This window comes from Phalaenopsis equestris, unplaced genomic scaffold, assembly GCF_001263595.1.
Source record: "Phalaenopsis equestris unplaced genomic scaffold, ASM126359v1 Scaffold000617, whole genome shotgun sequence".
Classification (NCBI taxonomy): domain Eukaryota; kingdom Viridiplantae; phylum Streptophyta; class Magnoliopsida; order Asparagales; family Orchidaceae; genus Phalaenopsis; species Phalaenopsis equestris.
Window position 1 is genome coordinate 114,681 of NW_018165057.1, and position 21,179 is coordinate 135,859.

The following is a 21,179-nucleotide window of genomic DNA, read 5'->3' on the forward strand; positions in this document are numbered from 1 at the left end:
TTTACATATTTAGTCATGGCTTCCTGAAAGAAAACCAACCTAATACACTATTGTGCATGTTCACACTCAGTAAACACACAAAAGCACAATCAAAATAATGTCTGGTTAGGGCAACCAAACCAATAGAGAACTATAGTCAGACATTAAAAATACTATTGAGCATCTTAGCCCCAGCCTAGCACGCAATGTAACGAAAAGTGTCCTAAACAGTATCAATCTTAGATTATGTATGACTTTAACTAGGTCGTCACACTAGCCTCATCCTAAAGACCCAAGGGATCTAAAAAGTGTCACCCGGGATGGATTTTAAAAAGGTTTGGCATCACATATAGCTTAATTTTCTATTTGCATAGTTTTGAAAAGTAAGATGGATATCATAAGTAGAAAAATAATATTTTTTTATTTTAAAATAGGGTCATTAAATGTTGGTTTGTAACATGCAGGGTGACACAAGTTTGATCCCTTAGATCCTTAACACAATCATACTCGTTTTGATCCCGATACAATAACTCGCATTACTCATCAGGATTTACTCGGCAAACAATGCTCATTAATGCAACATGACCAACATGGGGTCACTCACCTAATCAGTATAGCTCACTATCTAAACACACACAGTAATGCACGTATTGATGAAAATCTTGTGAGCACTTATTGTGCACTCAAGGGGTTCAATGGCTCTAAGGTTGTGTAGTGAATATTACAATTCTTGCTAGAGAGAATCACACATTGGGTAGGCTTGATATGCAAACCATTCTCGAAGAAGACACACGAGCATCGTGGTGAGTGTGCGAGAAGCTTTGACACCAATATACATGAATGTCATGAACATGCAAAATGTTATGTGAGAAAAACATGCAAGTGTGCACAACCGAAAGTGTGAACACATGCAACAAGCTAGTGACCGGTTGGTCAAGCCTTGGTGGCCGGTTAAACCCAAAGATTGGTTTTGTGATTGGGCCTTGGTGGTCAATCAGACCGAAGTGGTTTGGTTATCTGACCAAGCCTTGGTGGTTGGTCAAACCAAAAAGATTAGTTCTGTGATCGGTCATTGGTGGCCAATCAAACCAAAGTGAGGTGGTTTTATGACCGGACCTTGGTGGCCGATAGAAACAAAATGATCGGTCGGGCGGGTTGGGGCAGCCAATCGAACTGAGATGGGTTCATATGTCGAGGTGCCATGTAAGACATTTAAGCAATGCACAAAAACATGCAAGAGACAAGACATGCAAGTGAAGTTGGCCAATTGACCACTCTTTAGGCCGACCGGGTGCTACATCCAAGAGGGACCAGTCAGGCCGAAGAAGCCGACCAGACCAAAGTGATTGATTGATCGGCTGAGGTGGCCGGTCAGATCTAAGCGATCGGTTGAATGGGACCGGGTGGCCGGTCGGACCTAAGTGACACATACAATGTAGTACATGCAAATTATAATCAAACATATAAGCATATGCAATCATCTGTGTTAGATTGCAAGCTTTACTCGTCCTTGCAATCACACATAGTTTTTTCCATCCTACAATTCTCCACATTTTTTGTAAAATGGAATAATTACAAATCTTTTTTTCATTCTAAAAAATCCTAAAAGTTAGGGGAAATTTAGATTCCAAACGCTCATTTTTTGGTCCAAGGGTTTTACAAGGGAAATATCTCAGATTTAGTAGGGATTTGTCCATGACATTTTTCCTAACTTAAGGTCTTTCTCTAGAAAAACAACATAATCCTAACTTCTCTAACATATACCTAGGGTTAGACAGAAAATTAGTGCAAGAGTTCTCAAGAATCTTAACCTTCGTGACATTTTCTCGTAGTGTTATCTTTAGTTGTCCGAGCTTCGAAGAAGTTTTAACGAAGCTTCGATGAGGATTGTGCCTCTTATTCTCCAAAGAATAATGAGGCTCTCTGCTAGAAGAAGAGTCCAGCGAGGTCCCGAAGGAGTTCTGGGCTCTAACAAAGTTCTAACAGAGCTTTGGTGATCCTTCCCCAAAGTATTAAGAAGTGCTCCTTTTCCATCAGTGATTAAATGCCTTGCTTCTTCGTTAGTTCACCTCTTCCTCAAGACAGCCTTCTCACACTCTCAAGAAAAGTGGTGGAGGAAGATGGAGGAGATGAGGAAGAAGAGGGATCCTTATGAAAGAAGAAGAAGAAGGGGCTGCACGAAACCAAGCCTTCTTCATACATTTGTCCCAAACTCTTTCCATTAAAGCCTCTAAGTAAAACCCCCTAGCTCCAAGGAAGAAGTAGTTGAAGCTCTCTCTCAAAACCAGAACCCAAAAGCTGGAGAATGGAGGAGATGTTTGCTTTAGTGGAGACAAGGGATGAAAAGCTAACCCGCCCTCAAAATTTCCTTCTATGTTGCCAAAAATGGCCTTGACACCTCACCTCAAAAGCTTCCAAAAAGGGTGGGAGGGTCCTCGTCGATCTGAAAACCATAGAAATTTATGTATTGCTAGAATACATCCCCATAACTTAGAAATAAATAATGTAGGCATTTTCAATTGAAATTTTCATTGCTGATAGATGTCTCAGACCCTAGCGGGGGATGAAATCTGTCTGAACCTAAATATCCCAAAATGTAAATGGGAGATCTTAGCGACTACCCTTGTCCTTAGAAGACTCCAGATTGATGGTGTTGGGTCTCTCAACATTAGAACAGACATAAATCACGATACCAATCCTGATTTTGTGCTCTGGACACGTACTAAGAGATTCGATTGGATGTCTTAGATAGTGATAAGATGGAAACAATCTCATTTTATGTCAATAGACTCCTCTTGTATGTGACATCAAAAACCTATGAAGAGAAAATGCATGCTAGGAAGAGACTAAATGCAAGCTCTAAATGCAAGCCTAGGAAAATAGGACATCAGAGGGAAGTTAAACCTAAGAAGGCCTGTTGTCATTGGGATCAGCCCATGATATTTGTTTATGAATTTACATATTTAATACCTAAACATTGATTTTCATATTTATAATATTAAAATCTTTCAAATCACATCAAATATTTCTCTTACTAACCTTTAAAAAGTGAACTAGTGGACCACACCTTTTCAAATTTAAGCGATATAAATATAAAAAAACTAAAGCTTAGCGTTAGAAACGTAAATACATGTTCCCGGGTACAATTACATAAATACCACCAAATTCATATGTATTTACATATCTAATATTTAAATTTTATTTTTTTTACTTCTACCACCTAAATCTTTCACACTTCATCAAAAATATCACCACTATAACTTTTAAATGGTGAAAAGCAAATTTTCATGCATAGATAAGGTGAAATGTATGTAAATACGTAAATACATAATAACTGAGTGGTATGTATGTAAATGTTCCAAAAAAAAAAAAAGAAACATGCGAACCAAAACCAGTCCTTTCAAACGCTTGTTAATGTCCAAAAGTCATCAAATAAACAGCATAGGAAGTATCCCTTGAAGAACTCTTGACACAAAAAAGCTCAACTTCTCTGTATCCTAATGCCATTAAAGATACCAGCATAAGAAAAATCAACTCCGTAAATGGAAAAAAAATTCTTCAAATCAACAGAATTGGTCAGAATTTGTTGTCAGCCATTCCCACATCACGAAGCTCCCAAATAGATTTATTTTCTTTACTGATATCCTCTTTGATTGAACGCTGTATGGTCTTTATGACGAAGAGGTACTGTTAAATGGAGAAGTGACATGAATCAGTTTTCATGGTGGAGATTCAGGAATTACTTGCAGAGATTTTAAACATTGTAGCCATATAGAATTGTAACCTGAAAGGCAAGGATAAGGGGTATGAAAAGTTTTCCCCTGCTGTTTGCATTTGGCCCTTCTATTAACTTCTGATCCACCAAGATGGACTGGCCGCCACTGGTTACCACATTGATGATTGTTTCTACCAAGCTAGGGATCCATGCCGTCCCATTCGGAAGAATCTGGTTTACAAATGGTTAGTTTGGATGGGTTAGTTTATAAATTAGTCAAACTAAATGTCGGAGATCTCAAAAACCAAAATGATTAAACTTTTGCAAAAACTGATTCAGATAGAAATGTAATTGAGTTTAATCGGTTCGGTTTGGAACAAATCGAAATTCAGCATTTGGTTGTATTTCAAACCGAAATAATTAAAACTTTAGGTTTGTATTTAAAAATGAAAATGTTATTTCAACTTTTTATCTCCTCACAATCTCTTTAAAAATAAAAATAACTAAACTAAAATACATATCATGTGCTAGATTTATTTTCTTTACAAATGAATTTTATTTTCTAATACTAATATTATATGATTTTTTTTATTTCATGGGTTAGCGGATATTAAAACCGATCCAACAAAATGAAAACGGATTTATGAAAATTTTAAAACAAAAAGGTCGAATCATTCCTCCAAAGCCGAACAGAATCAGCAAAATGTGATAGGCCAGATTCAATTTTTCAGTTCTACACCCATAATCTTCATATCAGTTTATTTATATCATATACAAATGCATGAAAAGACAGAGAGAGAGAAAGAGAGAGAGAGAGAGAGTGAGAGATTTACCTTCTCCCCGCTATCATTAGTCTTGCACCGGCCACTGTTTTCAACCAAGACCACTGGAATATTGTTTTTCTGAGACATTAAAAAACATAATAATAAGGATTTAGAAATCTGAAAGTGAATGTCACATTATGTATACCAGCTATGGAATTTAGGGAAATTCCCATGGCTACATCAATCACATGTTTCAACATATTTGGTCAATGAGAACATTTCATATAACGTCTAGCATGAAAGAAATAAATTCATATTCATTTTGGGATTATAATTCAAGGGAATCAAGGCAAATAGCGATCTAGTTTTAGAGAAGTTGTCGACTTTAAATTGAAGTAGATGGAAGTGTTACAAGGTGTTTTTATACTTAAGCATTTTTCTGTTTTCTGTATATATATATTTGAACAACTTCCAAAATCAATAATTAGTGTGCATAGTTCTTCATAGAAGTTAAAATATATTTGAACAAGGTTCTTTTTCAATCAGGTTCAAACCAAAATAAGACAACGATCACATCACATATTATTTAAAGAGTTTCAATCAAACAATTTTCAAAATCACATAACTCATTTAATACATGCTCCTCATCTTGATACTCATCCTTAAATATCTTCAACATTAAAAAACAGACCCAACCAAGTGACTTATTTTATGAAAAGAAAGTATTGGCCAAAAAATATGCAATAGTAAAAATTGTTATTTACAATAATATTACTCACTTTAGATTGCAATATTTCAAGATCGAGTACTTTTGTTAAGCGTGGTACTAATATATAAAGAAATTCTTCGTTATTTTGGAACGTACTAACATCTCAAATGCATTTCATGTACTTGTTGCAATCTCTGTCCTTATTTCAATGATTTAAATTCATCAAGCAGCCAATTAAACAAGATAAGGGCAAGGTTATTTTTCTCTTTTTCTTTTAATAGCATTTTGATTTAAACTCAAGTAGTGGTAACTTTTAATCTTTCCTTCTGTCTCCCCATGCTCATCCAATCCCTTTTAGCTTGCCCAGATAATTTTATTTCTAAATCTTACTAGTCACTGATTAGACATCATAGACTAGCGAAAAAGTTGTTAATGCTCATTATCCAATTAGAAAAACCCTTGGATCCATTCAACCAACAAGGAACAAAATAATTTAAAATTTCCGAATTATGTATTCATTTCATACTTGTCAATGGCAAATGGCACACCCAAACACAAAGGTCGCATTAGAACCATAGCGTATGTCGCAGCGCATAGCATTTCAAATATGACATAAAATATTAAGAGAATAAAAAAAAGAAATAATATTGAATTTAAAGATAAAAGGACGTGATAATAAAAATAAAATAAATAATAATTAAATTCAAGTGCTCAATGTCAATTATTTAAAATTCAAAATATTATAATTTTTTACAAATCTAATATTTTCATAAGCAATTAAACTAGTAATCCAAAAAATCATCATCATCATAAATCAATCAAACATCATTTCTTTCATCAACATGATTATAATCTCATAAAGCATAATAATCATCATCATCCCCATCAAACAAATGGAGTTCACTATCATGAGAACGGCACAATTTGTGTAGATTTTTGGCCCATATATAATTGCAGATTCAACACTTAAAATTTAATATTTACATGGATAACATTTTATGTCAAATCACATCAAAATATTATCATGAAAAAGTATAATTCCCTTTAAAAAATTAATTGTCATTTTTTATACAACAATAACAAAAAAACATTTATAACACTAAGTGGGGTCGGTGGCATGAATCGTTTTTCTCCATTGTCCTATTGAGTGTCATATTTTTGCAAATATATAAGAATTGAATTGTATGTCCGTAAATTTTTTTTATATTAAATCTAAGATATCAATTAAGCATGTGTCATAGGAGTAATGCACCATTGAACATGGATGGCGAAAATAGCCCGCGAGTCATTTTTATGCACCACACCACACCATGCAAAAGCGCCAAGGATTCGTCACACTGCACCATGAGCCATGGTGTGTCATTTTATGCCCCATTTATATGTAGGCCTAAAATTATAAAATTGTTAAACGCTCAATTCAGCATTGAGATAAGTGTTATTAGGCTTGGTTGCAATCATACTTATGATGAGGGTGCAAATGAGAAAGCAATGTGTTCTTTACAATTTTAATAATTTTGTTAATTTAGTTCATTGCTTCAAATGGTTTCAATTCAACTAGTGTCAAGTATAGTTCAAATTCCAATCTTCCATTTCTATAGATTGCAACCATCCTCCTATCATTGGTTTAACTTAGTTCAATAATTGATTCTCATTCCTACCATCACTTAGAGAAGAAGGTAGGATTCACTTGTTTTGGGTATTGCTTATTGTGGTTTTACCTTATACACCACTAAGACCATATGCCATTTTTTATCTGCTCAGTCGGTTCAGACGCTTTGCTTATAGCTTGTTACATCTTTTTTTTTTCCCTTACATAGTTTGCTGTCCTCGCTATTTGCAATTTTCTTTTGTAGCTGAAATTTGGAAGCAATGAATACAGGCTTGGATATAGAAGGAAAGATATTTTTTTTACTATTTTGATGATTGAATGAATTGAAATATTCAATTATAAGCCAACGTTTGAAGGATTCTAAGATTTTATGTTTTCGGTGTACTGGGTTATAAGTACAACCAATCAGGCATGTGATTTTAGATAATTGACTAAAAAAATTGTTGTTTTCTTATCAATACTAAAGTGTTTTGAATATAAAATCTTCGAGTGCTAGATAAGTTTTAACAAATGATGTGTTTTCTTTTCCCGAAATTAGGCCATAATTTTCACATAAACTATTCACGGAACAAAAGAAAATATGTGATAGGCCTGAAGAAATCTCAATCACTCACATAAACTAATCTCAAAACCATTTTGATGAAATAACAAGATTTTAAATCACCGACTAGATGATGTTTTGATTATTTTGCGAAATCAATTGAGATATTTGCTAGCAAAAACCAAACAAGCATTGAAATAAATCAAGTTAACAAAATAATACTTTGGAAGCTAATAAACTTCGCTTACAAGAATTGCATGTTAAATCTTGCCTCAAGTGAGAATCTACTCACAACACTGTTAAAAGATGAGGAATTCAGTATAAGAGATATAATCAAGTTATGCATAGGAAGTAAACCAATGCAAGTTATGAAAATCATACATGATAACTTTATGACACAAATGAAGCATACATGTCAATGACGTAAAATGGAGCACTCCATAATGAATGATGCAGCATGGCGCACCCTCAGCGCTATTTGCGCTATGCATGGTGCAAGGGCATTTCTCCTAAGATGCACGTGAAATTGTTTCTTAAATTTAATATGAAAAAAATAAAGAAAATTTTAAGTACATGCAATTTAATTCTTTTATAGATGTATATCAAATATCTAAAATTAGCAAATCAAAAATACTAATACTAATTTTTCAAAGAGAAATACACATTTTTCATGAATATGTTTTAATGTAATTATGCTATACGCACAAAACACACACGCATTGTGCCATTCACATGATAGTGAGCTTTCTTTGCTTGATGGGGATGATGATCAAGATGCTTTACAAGATTATAATGATGTTAATGAAGGAAATAATATTTGTTTTAACTTATGATAATGATGATAATCTTTAGATGACCACTTTAATTGCTTATGAAAATATTAAACTTGTAAAACAAATCATAATATTTTGAAATTTAAGTAAATGAGATATTGAGCACTTGAATTTAAATATTATTCAAGTTGTTTTTACTATCATGCATTTTATCCTTTAAACTAATACTTTTTCATATTTATCTGAATCTTTTCAAAAACTTTTAATATTTTTTCATGACTCGTGTCATATTTATCGTGTTGCATCATGTACTATGCACTACGGCTTTATAGATATCTTTGTGCGATGATGTATTATTCGTCATTAATAAGTACGCTTTTACATTTATATCAAATAGTTTACTTTTAAAGAAGTTACATGATTAACAATATTTCACCAAAATGTTTAAGCCAATCCCACCAAAATGTTTAAGCCAATCTCAGTAATTTTATTATAGTAAATTCAATTATTTGAAAATGAAGTATATTATACCTTTCAAGAAATTACTCTAATATATATATATATATATATATATATATACAATTTAAAATATCTTAAAGTAATACTTCTCATAGGAATGTAGAAATAAGATTCTTAATTCCAAAATTTGACTTGAAATTACTCGGAATCATGGATAAAATGATTTTGTTTAAATTGAATTTTATCATCAAAAAGATACCCAACATTAATGTTAAGCCCTACATCTAAAAAACTAAATGATCTAAGCTCTATCAAGTATAATGTGTGGTGTCTTATGAAAAATAAATAAGACGAAACTTTGATAACACTAAATTTGATTGTTATTTCCTACCAAATAAAGAAGTATTAATAAATCATATTAAGACTGCGAAATGGTTCTCTAAATTAGATTGTAAATCAGAATTCTGGCAAATTATGATGCATCTTAATATCACAAAATTTATTACCTTGAGTACTCCTCAGGGTCACTACCAATGAAACGTCGTGTCTTTCGACTTGAAAAACGCCCCACAAATATTTCAAAGATGTGTGGACACTATGTTTGTTGAATTATCACACTTTTGTCTTATCTATGTAAATGATATTTTAATATTCAGCCAAACTATTACTCAACATTTAAAACATTTAGCTTTATTCTCACAAAAAACCCAAAAACAAAGAATAGCCTTGAGTAAAAAAAAGTTGTTTTTGTGACCAATACCATTGAATTCTTAGGACTTATTATAGATAAATGAGCGATCAAATTACAAGAACATGTTTTAACAAAAATTGATTATTTAAAACAAATTAAAAATCAAAATGATTTACAGTATTTTTTAGGATGTATCAATTACGCCGAAGCAATTATCAAAAATCTTGCTGAGTTACGAGCCCCTTCACAAAAGAAGTTACCAAAAAAATAAATTGGTCTTGGAAAAGATCAAAAAATTTTACAACAAATTAAAGACTTATGGAAAAATCTTCAAAATTATATTTACCTATACCTGGTGATTATTTAATTATAGAAACTGGCAGCTTTGAATTAGCATGGGGAGTCATTTTAAAAGCTCGACAAAATTCTACTGAGTTTTTGTGTAGATACAGCTACAGTACGTATAAGACAACAGGGCAAAATTATCGTATTAACGAAAAGGAATTATTAGCAATAAAAATAACAATTAAAAAGTTCGAGATTTTTTTAAATGAAATTTTTTTTATTAGAACAAACAAAAAAACAGTTATTTCTTTTATAAAGGAAAAATCGAAGATTCTTTGCCCAATAAAAGATTAATACGATGGTCAAGCTGGTTCTCTACATATACTTTTGATATAGAATATATTGAGGGAAACAAAAATGCTCTTGCTGACATTTTGACACGTGAATTATGCAGGAAGTAAATATAGATATTGAAAATATAAAAATAGACGACATATTCGGCGAAGCCGATGACAAGTCTCTCACAGACTTGAACAGTTGTTTAGAAATACTTGAATGACAAATATGGAAATTAAAATGTGAAATTGCCCACGGTAATAACATTTTAAAGGAATTGATAAAAGTAAAGAATTTTCTGAATGGAGAAATCTATAAAGACGAATTAACCTCAATTACTGAATTACGAAAAATATGAGATTTTGCAAATCTCAGAATTAGAAAAGAAGCATCCACTTCTTCAATAACAAAAGAGGCATCCACCTATTCAATTACTGAAATACGAGATTTTACAAATCTCAAAATCATAAAACTACTGCCCACTTCTTCAAATAAAATACATTCGTACGCTAAGGTATTGTAAAATACATCAATTAACTCTACAAATAGTATTACAGAAATAGTCGATAAATGACAACAATTAACTTTATATGAGAAAGAATTAATTCTCAGATTTATTTTCATAGGGTTAGAAAATTCCAACTCGCCTATATATATGAAAATATTGATTCCAAACTTATCTCTGAATTATATAAATGCCGCCTAATACACATGATTTATTTAGAAGATAAAAATATTTTTAAAAAATTACTAAAACCAGTTGTTAATATCATGGAAACATTTCACTTGGTTGTCAAGCAATATAATATATATATAAATATATATCAAACTTATTTTGAACAATGAGAAGGAATTATCTCATTTATACATCTTGGAATTAGCAGCGAGTCTTATACTCTGAAATATAAACTAATAAAAATATTATCTCAGAGATCCAAAGCTAATGATTTATATCAGATATAGAATGAAACTAAAAAACTAGATTTCACATAAAGCGTGTATTGGAATAAGTTCATATGTAGGGATATATAATTCTACAGTGATGTAACTATGAAAGTCGATCATTACGTTGTAAAGTATGGTTATTTATATAAACCATATCATTTGTAAATGTAATAGTATGTTGCGGGAGAAAATCCATTCCTACTGAGATTCGATTCGAATTTTTGTAATCTGTTAAAAATAAATGTTGGAAATCAATCTGTTGATTATTAATATCCCAAAAGCCAAAGAGTAAATTGGCTTCATGAGTACAGGAATATTTTTTCCAAGATAATCCTGATATATATATAGAGAGAGAGAGTATCTTTTAATACCTATAGGTTTGTTGGTACTAAATTTTGATCTATATGTGATCGATGTGATCCTGTTTCTAATAAGATCGTACATTGTTGTTCAGGTGTGATATAAAATCCAAACTAATCATCGGTTATTATTATAATAATTCTGGCTAGTGGATGATCTCGTTAGAATGATAGATTAATTAATATCAAGAGAACGTCTTGGTTGTATAGTCAGTGAATTTGAATTTTCAATGAAGTTAAGTCGCGGATGTCTTTCACTTACATAATTTCTATTTTCACTTAAATCAAGAAGAAGATTAGATGGAGTAATTTCTAATTCACTAATTTCTTCAGGTGGAATTGTGCAACCTATATGTGCATAAGCAGTTTGATAATTAATACTATAAACTGCACTTCACGTAATTTTACTTTGTCTAGTTTATATCGTAATGTAGGAGATCGGTCTACGTGTCGATCATTAATATTTACAGCATAATTCGAGTGTAGACTAAACATTAAGGTTTGATAATGTAGATTTTCTTGTATAACTTCTAATAAAGCATCTTTTTTATAATGTATAATTCTATCAATATAAAGTCAGATAGTTATAGGGCTATCAATACCTTTTATGAAAGTATGCCTAAATTAAAATATGAATTCCTCCAAAAAATATGTTTATATTTTTCAGGATTCTTAATTTTTTCTAAATCCTGTCGCTTTATCTGTTGCTTATACAGAGGTATTCATTTACTTGCTTCTGCATTTAGTAAATCAATAGGATGCTCTCCCTATTGAATACTATAATGTATATTTCTTTTCCAAAGAAAAATAAGCATATCGTAATAGTCTTTAGTTCCTAAAGATAAATTGCATCTTTGTATTTTATTATAAGTCTCTTAAGATAATGTAATATGTCTTTCATATTCAATAGAGGTGGCAGTAATTATATTTGATTCAAGGTTTTCTTCTATTAATCAGAATATAAATATTTTTCTATTTCATTATCTGAATACCTTATATTTATTAAGTTTTTTTTCCAGTATCAAATAATTCATAAAAATTGTCTTCAATATCTATATCAGAACAATTGAAAATTGGTTATAATTCATTTTCATTTAAAATTGCTACAGATTTTACATTACTTACTTTAATCTTTTGGGGACATGTTTGCATAGCGTCCTTATAAATTCAGCATTTACTAATTCTAACTTTTTAGCATTTGTATTATTGTTGATCCTCAAATCCTTTTTTCTAAAAGTTCTTTTATTAGGATTAAATTTTTTTATATTTTTTCTTAAAGAACTTTTTCTTTTTATTTTTTGCAGAGCAATTACAGCTGTTATGAGAAGAGAGGCAACCCCACAGTTGAAAAAGTATATTTGATTTTTCACAACATAAAGATTGTTTATAGTGTTTATTATGTTTTTGTAAGTCAAGATACTGACAAGCTTTAGCTAATTTTTTTAAAGCGAATTGTACGTGGCTTCCTAGAGTAATGTCATTTGGATATAATTTTGAAAACTCTTCACTCTATAAAATATTATATAGTTCGGGTAGTTTATAGAAATACATATATAAATATAACAATCTATCATTAGCTAGAATATCATAGAAGAATTTTTTATAATCGCAACTATATTCATTTAAGTAACAAATATTGTAAATACTTAATCCTACTATCTTTTGTTTAGCAATGTCTGATTGATTTTTTTTTTCTGATTCGGCAGTATATTTTATTTTATATCCTAAGAATTCACTTTTTATAAAATCCTCATAAATACTTAGTCATTTACCAGGAGTACTGAATATTCTTTCTCCTAAACAAGTATCTCTAATACTTTATTTTTTATCTTTTAATCTAATAAACCATTTTTTTGTAATTCAAATACATACATAAATATAACAATCTATCATTAGCTAAAATATCATAGAAGATTTTTTTATAATCGCAACTATATTCATTTAAGTAACAAATATTGTAAATACTTAATCCTACTATCTTTTGTTTAGCAATGTCTGATTGATTTTTTTTTCTGATTCAGCAGTATATTTTATTTTATATCCTAAGAATTCATTTTTTATAAAATCCCCATAAATAATTAGTCATTTATCAGGAGTACTGAATATTCTTTCTCCTAAACAAATATCTCTAATACTTTATTTTTTATCTTTTAATCTAATAAACCATTTTTTTGCAATTCCAGTAAGTGTATTTTCTAAAAATTCATAGGCATCTTCATCTTTTAAATTATAATTATATATAGAAAAATTATTTTATATTAACCATTTATTAATTATTTCATTAATATTTTTGAAATAGTCAATATTTAAATAGGTATCGTGTCCATTAATGGATTCAGGTATGTGATTTTGGATCTTTGATACTGATTAATTTGATCTTGGAGTAGGAATACGTTTAATACGTCATAGGTTGAAGGCATTATTAAATAGTATAAGTTTTGTTATAATCCAATTTTATGTGTTTCTGTTGATATTTAGAATAATGTGGAATAAAATGAAAAATTTATCGATATGAAAGGGAGTATAAATAACTCTTACATAAAACCTAGAATAGGAAGGATAAAAAAAAGAAACAAGATGAAAGGAAATATATAACATCTAATATCTAAAATTAATCGATTCATTAATTATTTGGAGATAAATGAAACAACATAAAATAGAAATGTCTAAAATATGAAAGGACATAAATCCAATATAAATTATAGAAAAGCCTAAAATAAAGTATCTCTAATACTTTATTATTTATTATCTTTTAATCCAATAAATCATTTTTTTGCAATTCCAGTAAGTGTATTTTCTAAAAATTTCTAGGTATCTTCGTTTGTTAAAATATAATTATATATAGCTAAATTGTTTTTTATTACCCATTTATTAATTATTTCATTAATATTTTTGATATAGTCAATATTTACATAGATACTGTGTCCACTAATTGGGTTCAAGTATGTGATTTTGGATCTTTGATATTGATTGATTTGATCTTGGAGTAGGAATATGTTTAATACGTCATAGGTTGAAGGCATTATTAAATAGTATAAGTTTTGCCATAATCCAATTTTCATTTGTTTCTGTTGATATTCAGAATAATGTAGAATAAATTGAAAAATTTATCGGTATGAAAGGAAGTATAAATAACTCTTACATGAATCCTGAAATAGGAAGGATAATAAAAAGAAAATAACATGAAAGGAAAAATATAACACCTAATATCTACAATTAATCGATTCATTAATTATTTGGAGATAAATGAAATAATATAAAATAGAAAAACCTAAAATATGAAAGGACATAAATCCAATATAAGAAAATAAATCTAAATGATAACGGGAAATAAAGTTATATTAGGAAATAAATATAATCCACATAACTTCTAAAAGAAACAAAATATTTCTTAATATAACTTCGAATAGTCCCCCTCAATTTAAAACATGGTTAAAAATCATGTTCAACTTAGATTTGAAAACATCAAACAATAAGCAAGAAAAATCCTGTGAAGTACAACTAGAAGTATTCATCCCGCACTGCAGTTATCTTTGACTGTGGTTCCTGCAGTGTCTGTAGGTAGGAGGAAGGCTTCTATAGATAATATTGTAGGGGAGTTTGCAGAGAAGTAGAAAACCTGCAAGAAAAACTAACTTCTACTTGAATGCGGTTGTCTGTGGTTGCAGTTCTTGTAATGTTGTAGGTAGGCAGAAAGCTCCGACAGGTAAGCTGCAGGGAAGCTTGCGAGGAAGTAGACAACCTGCAGAAAAAAACTGACTTCTAAATGACTGCAGTTTTCTTTGACTGCAGTTACTGCAGTGTCTGTAGGTAGGCGGAAAACTCCTACAGATAATGCTACAGATAGATTGCAGGAGAGCCAACAGCATGCAGAAAAAGCTGCAGGGTATGATCAATAGAAAAATAAAACTAAAAAAAGGAAATGACCCCAGAGAAGGGACTGCTGCAGGAAAAGGCTTCAGAAGAGGGACTGCTGCTAAAAAAAATTTCAAAGGAGGGTTTGTTGCAAGAAAAGATGCAGAGGAGGGTTTGCTGCAGGAAAGATTTCGGAGGAGGGCCTCATGCAGGAAAAGACTCTGGAAGAGGAACTACTACAAGAAAGGAGGGCCTAACGCAGAAAGACTCCGGAGGAAGGCCTGCTGCAGGAAGAATTCCAGTGGAGGACTTGCTGCAAGAAAAGCTTCGAAGAAGGGTCTGCTACAGGAAAGATTCCAGAGAAAGCTGCAAGAAGAATTCTGGTGGAGGACTTGTTGCAGAAAAAGCTCCAGAGAAGGGTCTGCTGCAGGAAAGATTCCGGAGAAGGGTCTATTGCAGGAAAGATTCCGGAGAAGGTTCGAATGCAGAAAAAGGCTCCGAAGTAAAGCCTGCTGCAGAAAAAAGTTCTTATGTCAAAAGAAAAAATAGAGAAAGATCTACATAGAGTTTTTTGGCAGCAGGGAAAAACACTGAAGGAGAAGTGCATGTAGGTCGATTATTGGGATTTCACTCAAGGATACATCTAGCCTCGCCTCTGTAATAACCTTCCTTAAGTTGTTTAGAAAGTAAAATAAAGATAAACTCCTTTGTAACAAGCTTTCCTTCGTTTCCACAATCCATGTATGTGAAATGGCAGAGATGCCACAGAGGTGGCTGCCAAAAGTTACAACCGACAGAAATTTACGGCCTACAGGAACATATCAGTAAGGTATGCAGAGAAGTCTTCTAGCCGAAAGATGATTTTCGGTTGTTAGGGACCTTCAGGGAAGAGGGCCAAGAAGCTAAAGGCAAAACTCGGCCAACCTCATTGATTTACCTTGGTGGTGGTACAAAATCAAGTGCATTCCAGGCCAGCAATCCAATGTCTAAGAAATGCCATACAGTGAAGAAAAAACTACCGTAAAAACAATCCCTAGCAATTCCAGCCCGAAGCCCTCCCCACAAAGCACTCCAACTTTCTAAAGATATGATGTACGAAGGTCCATTGACAAAGGATGCAAGCGAGGGCCTTCCAGAACCAGCCAACAACCACGGAGATAGCTTCAATGCAACATCCAGGTTTGAATGTTATGTAGGCAGGGATGGTAGAAGACCAACAATATGGCTCCATGCCTTCACATCAGAAATATATTTTGGTAGGAATTTTGAAACATTTGAAGTCGAGTTATGCCAAGACTTGATGGTCCTCATAATGCTAGAGTTTGATGTAGAAGCTGCTTGTTTCCTGTGTTTTACAAGTTCAAATGGGTGTGAACAAAAGCCTCTATGGCACCAGCAGCTAAGCCGCCAACATGGCCTCTGAGATAAACACGTAGGTATCTTCCCTTCCATCTGTATAGAAAGCTGATAATATTTCAAAAACTCCAAAACGAGCACCCATTGCTGAAACCATAGCCATTTGACCAGCCTAGACCCGGGAAGGTACCGCCACTGGAAATGCTTTGGAGGGGCTACAAGGATCTACTCCGACGGCGAGGGCTTGCATACATTCTGCAGGGAGAGAAAGCGTCCATTTCTTCCTGAAGAGAGGATAGCGGGAAGGGAGTCTGGCGACTCTGAAGGAAGGACCGGCAGCTAGGGTAGGGCATTTGACTTTAATGCCATTATGAAATTCAGAATAATGTGGAATAAAGCAAAACATTTATTGATATGAAAGGGGGTGTGAATAACCCTTACATGAATCCTAGAATAGGAAAGATAATAAAAAGAAAATAACATGAAAGGAATGATATAACACTTAATATCTCCTATTAATCAATTCATATTAGTTATTTGGAGATAAATGAAACAACATAAAATAGGAAAGCCTAAAATATGAAAAGAAATAAATCCAATCTAACAAAATAAATCTAAATGATACCGGGAAATAAAGTTATATTACGAAATAAATCTAATCCTCATAACAACTAATAGAAATAAATTATTTCTTAATATAACTTCTAATAGTTTCTTTCTTCACATGAAAATTTCAATTGTACATGTGGCTTTCATAATCCTCACACTTTTGTCATTAATGTCTAGTAGCAAGACAAAAATCTTTTTTCTAAATTACAATTTTCTCATTTCTCTTTTTGAATCAAAGCTAGCAAATAGTTTGTTTATGATTAACAGGTTGATTCCCATAATATTTACATGTTGCACCAACTAGCAACATCTAAATCTGCAGTGCATGTCTATTTACTTATGTTACGGCCACAGATGTCATTTATTAATTGTTTAAGTTTGAACCAAATCCAACCAAAAATACAATCTGATAATGTAATTAAAACTTGAATTGATTAATATACATGCATTTTTTTTAAAACATATGTATATTAATCCATTTAGGTATTAATCAGAATATCAAATTGCATTTTTAGACCACTAAATTTACCGTATATTCTAGATCCATTGTCTAAATTCCTTTACTTTTCTCATCTTATAACCCACCACATTTATTTTCTAGCTCAATAGTTCAAAAAATAGCAGTTTTAACAGTTCAACACCATCTTTCATAGGTTACTTACTCAAAATAAGGAAATTTGAAAGCTTCTAAATCAACCTCTACTTCAATACAAAAATCCAACTCATTATTGATCATAGATCATCATTAACTTCATCCCAACTATTTAAGGTCGGCTTTATGAACCCCCACTTTCATTCATTTTGGTAAGAATCGATTGGAGCGTCAAACATATTTTTTGCTAAATAGTCTGAATAACTTCTATTCATATGACATTAGATCTACCAATTCTCCTTCTTAATCCTCTAGATATTAAATTAATCTACTACTCTAATAGTGTATTTTAGAACCTTCATTATATAGTACAAATCACCTCAAGCCTATTTACAATTATTTTCTCTACAATAGAAGATGCCCCATGCAATCCCACAATATAATCATTTCCTAATTTATTCTTACTATTTTCGCAACATTCATTGTAATGATCTCATTTCTCTCATGCCCAACTTATTACAAATGATTTTTTTATCACCCAACATTTAGATTCATAAAAAAAATTCAGCCTAATTGTGGTCTAAGAAAATTTATTATTAAATCTTCATGACATTCTTATATCATACAAAACTTTTAAAAGAAAATTTCAATTTTAACCATCTAGCCTTGACTCTGAAGGTTATAATCTTATTTATATCTCCATTCTTCTATATAATAAATCCAACCTATCCTGTCACAGCTAAAAATCACATCATCTTCTAAAAATATTAATTAAAATTTGTTAAAATCAAGCAACTAAATTTGCATAGCAAAAACTCAACCTTAATTATACTAACTCTAGTCATCTATTTTCCAATCTTGCCATTGTTATAATTTTCACTTGTTTCAATGGATGCTTAACAAATTTGAACTATATCATTTGTACAAAGAATATACATGACATCTCACTCTAAATATCTTTGTAAGCACTTCCATAGTAGACCCAAAAAAGATGGCACCAATGATGATCTTAATGTAAACCTATTTTAGTTAAAAACTCTTAAGGTCACTCTGCAAAAAAATTTAATATTTGTCAATGACGCGAGGATTATGGAGAACCGGTCTGGAGAGTTTGGTCCAGCTTTGTTGGACTGGCGGGGGCCCCAAGGGAGGGGCTGCCAACCCTAAACCTCTCCCTTTCCTTTCTCTCCCCTCACTCTTAGTACTCTCCTATTATACATCCTTACCAATTCTAAATTCTAATTTATTTTGCTCATCATTCCCTAATGTGAAATTTTCTTAGTACTTTCCTATTATAAGAACTTACCAATTCAAATTTTGACTTATTTTACGCATTCTTGCCTAATCTAAAATTCTATTAGTTTATTCATACTTGCCTAATCTGAATTCTTATTATTTTTATTTTTCTTTCTTATTTTAAATATTGCCTAAAATAAGTGCTCGTCCTCATTATAAATAGGGGGTGTTATGCTAAGAGTTTTTAAATTTTTACTGAGTTTGCTTTCAAATGTCATGTGTGAAGTATTTTTCCCTTTTGTAGGGTTGCATCCGAGGAGGTAGTGGTGCTCCGGCTGTATTCAAAGAGGTAATGGTGCTCCGATGGTGTTGTGTCTTCCCTTTCACCCATTATCTAACCCAGGAGGTAGTGGCGCTTTCTCTCCCCTTCGCTGTCGGCCTCCCCCTACTCCATCCCAACTCTCAGACGCCCTTCTCAAACAACCCAACCTTGTTGTCCACCTTCCCAGAATTCATCCAAACACCTAACAAACCCATACATGCAGTCCTAACTTATTTTCCAGCACCCTCCCGCCACCCCAAACCTCCCGCATCTTTTCTAACATAGCTTCCGACCTGCCAGTCCTTGTTGCCTCAGCCCCGGGACAGCAAATTGTTGTTGTTCCTGTCATTTCTGCCCCAATTACTTGTTGTTGTTGCACAGAACAGCTAGCCCTCTAGCTGCTCCTGCAATTTCTCAGGTCGCCTTTGCTATCGCCACCCCCGCTAGCCTTTCGATCCACCTACTGACCTCCACCATCCTAGGAATACACTTGAGAAGTGTTTTTTTGTGTCGTTTTATGTTTTGGTGTTATTATTTTACACTTTTGTGGTGTTGTAACTCTATCTCTATATTACTAAAAGTTTGTGTTTCTGTTGTTTTCCATACTAATTCCAGTGGTATTTGTTATCAAAGCTAGCCCAACCCCAATCCTATTCTAGGGTTTCCTAACATCCGTCATGACTCATAAAATTTCCTTCCTACCACCCAATACCCTTTTTACTGTCACATATTCTTAAGCCTAATTCTCCTTGCTAATTTTAAAACCAACAACATTGACCCAACTATTTTTACACAGTTAAAAATATTTCCTTTCTATTCTTAAACCCTAACCATGCCATTAAAAAGATCAATGTCAGAGCCTACCCGGGACGAGCTATGGCGAGAGCTCCACTGTCTTCAATGCAGGCTTATGAAAATTTAAAAATCCAGTGGGAGGTTAACCTCGACTGTGATCCAGAAGGTCGAAAGGAGAACAAGAAAATATGAAGATGAACTGAAGAACAGAGCGTTAGTTCCTACCAACTTACTACTGTCAAAAGTTGCAAACACTAGCTTCCATAGTGGAGACACTGCATTACCAAGCGGCCCCCCCTCTGCTACTATCCAGCGAAACCAATCTGCAAGTCTGTCACAGCCAAAAAATATTGCAAGTGCGACGGATTTGGACATGTTGAAGCAGAATGCACAACAAGAGGAGTGATCGACTTCACTGAGCTGGGCGTCAACCAAAAGTTATATAAAGACACCGCAGACACTGAAGAGCAATTCAAATGAGAATTTTCATTCAATGATGTCTACCCCGTGGAGCTCTGTTGTTCATGGATACATCCAATGTCTTTCCTCCATGTGATCAAAAGGAATAAGCAAATTTTGATGAGATTTTGGTTTTTGCTCTCCTACAAGATGAAGAGCTTTTTGTTGAAACATATAAAGATCACGCAGGCCAGAAGATGTCAGAATTTAAAATTTCAATGCATGGTCTTGGTGACGACCAACTGATAACATCATAGGCGACTACACTTCCAGCCCTCACCCCCAATATTCTATATAAAGAGATGAAAAGCTAGTGTGAGCACTTGTTATTGGAACGCAGCAAAAGATGTCAGTTCTCCAAAATTTCAAGAGTAAGTGGGAAGACCAGGAAGAGAATAAGAATCGCACATCAACCAAACTCGTTCAAACCCTCAAACTTGTTGAGGCCCAACTTATCGTAGATGAGAAGCATATAAGATATTTACTTGTTCGGAATTTGGCTCCGGACTACAATGTTGTGTACCTCCGGCTTAAATTATGCCAAACCAAAACAAATCAATAGGAAGGTATGCATGCAAGTGGCAAAAGCTCCGCAGATGCTTTTAGAGTCGGCACAATCGCCAGTAGGGCTATCAAAACGGCTCGTTGATCGCGAACAGCTCGTGTTCGACTCGTCAATTTCGTTTGATAAGTTAATGAGCCGAAGATGAACTAAGATGTATTTGTTCGTGTTCGGCTCGTTTTGGCTCGAAATACTACTCATCAAGTTTATATATATATATATATATAT

General features: G+C 32.7%; 1 protein-coding gene across 2 annotated transcripts in view; it reads right to left on the bottom strand.

Moving 5' to 3' along the window:
* Window positions 1-3,358: 3,358 nt before the first annotated feature.
* Window positions 3,359-21,179, bottom strand: part of LOC110029955 (translocase of chloroplast 34, chloroplastic-like) — a 28,334-nt gene continuing 10,513 nt past the window's right edge. For both annotated transcript variants that reach the window (XM_020732461.1, XM_020732462.1), the window contains exons 6-8: window positions 4,528-4,596; window positions 3,764-3,925; window positions 3,359-3,666 (exon numbers count right to left, since the gene is read on the bottom strand). In XM_020732461.1, coding sequence (XP_020588120.1) covers window positions 3,556-3,666; window positions 3,764-3,925; window positions 4,528-4,596 — 342 coding nt within the window. In that variant the 3' untranslated portion in view covers window positions 3,359-3,555. The remainder of the gene's footprint in view (window positions 3,667-3,763; window positions 3,926-4,527; window positions 4,597-21,179) is intronic.